Source organism: Medicago truncatula, chromosome 5 (assembly GCF_003473485.1).
Source record: "Medicago truncatula cultivar Jemalong A17 chromosome 5, MtrunA17r5.0-ANR, whole genome shotgun sequence".
In the NCBI taxonomy this organism is placed as follows: domain Eukaryota; kingdom Viridiplantae; phylum Streptophyta; class Magnoliopsida; order Fabales; family Fabaceae; genus Medicago; species Medicago truncatula.
Window position 1 is genome coordinate 35,732,648 of NC_053046.1, and position 3,452 is coordinate 35,736,099.

A 3,452-nucleotide genomic window follows, 5' to 3' on the forward strand; every position below is an offset into this window, starting at 1 on the left:
TTGGACCACGTAAATTACACACAAAAGACATAACCACGTGGTGCAATCATGAAACAATATTCATTCAATCAACGGTTCAGATTTCATGTTGATGTTAAATCGTTCAACGTCATACCAACTGTAAATGTCGAGTGTTTGCCCGTGACTGTGACGGGCAGTCTGCCCGTGAATAAAAGTGGACCCCACCTTACCACTACAAATGTTTCTTCTCCAAACACAACTTCAATTGATTGTGTTTCAATTATTCATTTTGTGTATCAAACAAATCAAAATTTCTTTACTTATAATTTTCATCTTTCAATTCAGTTGAATTTTAATCCAATGGCTGAAATTTGTTGTGGTGTAGTTGGAGAAGAAGAAACTCTTACTCTACCGGTTGAGCCAAGCTCACGACCTTCCGGTCGACGGAGTTTGGATTTACTACCGTTGAAATACATGGCAGATCCGCCGGAGAATAGCCGGAAACGACAGAAGCTAGATCCATCGGTTTCTCCTCCACCACCTCCAGCTCGAGAGTGCGAAAACGCGGTTGATAGCTGTGAATCAAGTACTGATGAAGAATCAAAGGAAAATGAAGTTGTCTTGGAAAACAAAGTGGTTGTTGTTGAAGAGTGTTCTCCTAAATATGGAATAACATCGGTTTGTGGAAGAAGAAGAGAAATGGAAGACGCTGTTTCTGTTCATCCATCGTTTTGTAGAGAAAAACAAGATCATTTCTTCGGTGTTTACGACGGTCATGGTTGTTCACATGTAATTGCTCGAAATTCTAATAATCGTTATCATAAATTCATAATAATTTTTTTAGTGGATCTATTTTTTAATTACGTTAATTTGTTTTTAACAGGTTGCGACTATGTGTAAAGAAAGGTTGCATGAAATTGTTGAAGAAGAAGTAGAGAAAGAGAAGGTTGACTGGAAATCAACGATGGAGAAGAGTTTTATTAGAATGGATGAAGAAGTGTTGAATTCTAGTAAGACGAAACAGAGCTTCAGTTGTAAGTGTGAGCTTCAAACTCCTCACTGTGATGCTGTTGGTTCTACTGCTGTTGTTGCCGTTGTTACGCCGGAGAAAATCATTGTCTCGAATTGTGGTGATTCACGGGCCGTCCTTTGCCGGAACGGGGTTGCCATTCCTCTTTCCTCCGATCATAAGGTTAGTTTTATTTCATTTACATATTTTTTGTGGTATGTAGTATTTTTTTAATTAACTTTTTGACCCGTATTCGTTTGTGCAGCCGGATCGACCCGATGAGTTGGATCGGATTAATAAAGCCGGAGGACGTGTGATCTATTGGGATGGTGCAAGAGTGCTTGGAGTGTTGGCCATGTCAAGAGCTATTGGTGAGTGAGTGCAAGTGCGCACGTTAACTAACTTTTAAAATTTGGTATTTGATTAGTTCAAATGTGGTTGTGCATGGTTTCATTTTACCGTGCATATGTCAGAATCATACGACTATACAACTGTTGATTTACATGTGTTATCCATGTTTATATGATATGGATATGTTAGAATCACGAGATAATTTTTCAAAACTTGTTAATGGTGAATCAAACACAATTGTTGTACCAAACTACTTAATAATTGTGATTTTGACACATCCAATACATTATCTTAGAATCACAAGCTAATTTTTCAAAACCTACATGTTGATGTTGGATCGAAATTCTAACACATCCATCGTCATACCACACATATTTTGATAAATATTTTTTGTACGTTGGTTGTGAATAATTATGGTTTATTTTTGTAGGGGACAATTACTTGAAGCCATATGTTATTTCGGAACCGGAGGTAACTATAACGGAAAGGAGTGATGAGGATGAATGTCTGATACTTGCGAGTGATGGCTTATGGGACGTGGTGCAAAATGACACGGCGTGTAAGGTGGTGCAAATGTGTCTCAAGGCGAACAAGACGGTGACGCCGCCTGGGTCTCCGGGACTTGAAGTGGCGGGAAATGGGTCAGATAAGGCGTGCTCCGATGCTTCAATTTTGTTGACGAAGTTGGCATTGGCGAGGAATAGTTCGGACAATGTTAGCGTGGTGGTTGTTGATTTGAGGAGAGATCAACGTCAACAATAACAATTAATAATAGTAATAGGGATTGATTAATGGAATTGGAACAAAAAATATTGCTAATTAACCGACCAAAACTTATGACGTGTACTGTGTCTGGACACCTATGATTCGTAGGATTTTTTATTGGCAAAGGTGGGAGGAAAATGGTGGGGCCTGGAGATTTTTTCTGATGATTCCATGTGATTTTAGTAGTGTAGTGTTTGATTGAGGGGAAAGGTTAAAATTGTATCTTTTGGGAAACAATTGGATAAAAAAATTATGTATAAGAAATTTTAGATTAGTATAAAGTAGAAAACAATTGATGTAAAGTGTAAACTAAGGCATGTCGTAAAATGAAGGAGTATATTGGCTTTGACCATTTGAGATTAGCCTTACTTTGGTCTATATTGAGATTTATTTTTTTAAAATTAAACGATTCGACTTTGATCATCCATCATGAGTTGTTAAGTTAATTAAGTACATCTATGAGTTGTTAAGTTAATTAAGTACTCCCTCCGGTCTCGAATGTAAGAAACAAAATAAAAAAATTGTTGGTCTCAAATGTAAGCAAAAGTATACAAAAGTCATCATATTAAATGTTACTATTCCAATTTTAACCTCATTTACTTTATCTAATTTATTTCACATTCTCATGTTTAACGCATTCCAAAGATTTTTCATTGGTGGAGTTCAAAAGTCATGTTTCCAAAACAAGGGCATAACAGGAAAAATGATATTTTTTACAATGACTCAATCCACTTTCTTAATATGTGTGATTTTTTTTTCTTACATTCAAGACCAGAGGGAGTACATCTATGCGTTCATCAAATATGTACACAACATCGATCATTTTTGCGTTCATTTGGACTATAACAATTAGTAACAAGTATTTTAGAATAGTTGTCAACCCTTGAAGCATAAAGTCTATAAGGGTGAGATATTTAAGTGTAGGATCGAAAAATGACACGAGTTGTGTACATAGAGATACTAGGACAATCCATAACAAAACTCTATGTATAGACCTATAAGGACAATTTTTCTTGTTCTATAAACATTGATTTGCATGAACACAAGTGAGATTGACATTTTCTATGGGTGACTCGAGGAATCTCAATGTTATTTCTAAAATTTGAGATTATCATGTTATTATTGATGACGTGTTATTTCTCAATTTTCTCTCATCCAGTCATGAGATGTTATGTAACTCTTCAATATTTCAATTCATGATCTCCAACGCCAAGGGTTGGGGATTTTCTATTTCAACAATGATGATAATTTGAATCACGACCAAAGTCACATTCTCAAATTTACTGCTTGCTTGTTTCAAGCTGCCATCGTTATGAAAAAAAGGCAATTTAAGAAAATGAGTTGAACGGTAATTAATTATCGTTCC

At 36.0% G+C, this 3,452-nt stretch overlaps 1 protein-coding gene across 1 annotated transcript; it reads left to right on the forward strand.

The window, feature by feature from the left end:
- Window positions 1-229: 229 nt before the first annotated feature.
- Window positions 230-2,454, forward strand: LOC11435594 (protein phosphatase 2C 37). The gene is made up of 4 exons (XM_003616420.4): window positions 230-750; window positions 845-1,153; window positions 1,236-1,341; window positions 1,752-2,454. Exons 1-4 carry the CDS (start codon window positions 322-324, stop codon window positions 2,081-2,083), a joined length of 1,176 nt encoding a protein of 391 aa, XP_003616468.1. The 5' UTR covers window positions 230-321; the 3' UTR covers window positions 2,084-2,454.
- Window positions 2,455-3,452: the final 998 nt, after the last annotated feature.

Coding starts and splice junctions, on each gene's coding strand:
- LOC11435594 (XM_003616420.4), top strand. CDS start 322: ATGGCTGAAATTTGTTGTGGTGTAGTTGGAGAAGAAGAAACTCTTACT. Junction 751..844: donor ACGGTCATGGTTGTTCACAT/GTAATTGCTCGA, acceptor TGTTTTTAACAG/GTTGCGACTATGTGTAAAGA. Junction 1,154..1,235: donor CTCTTTCCTCCGATCATAAG/GTTAGTTTTATT, acceptor TCGTTTGTGCAG/CCGGATCGACCCGATGAGTT.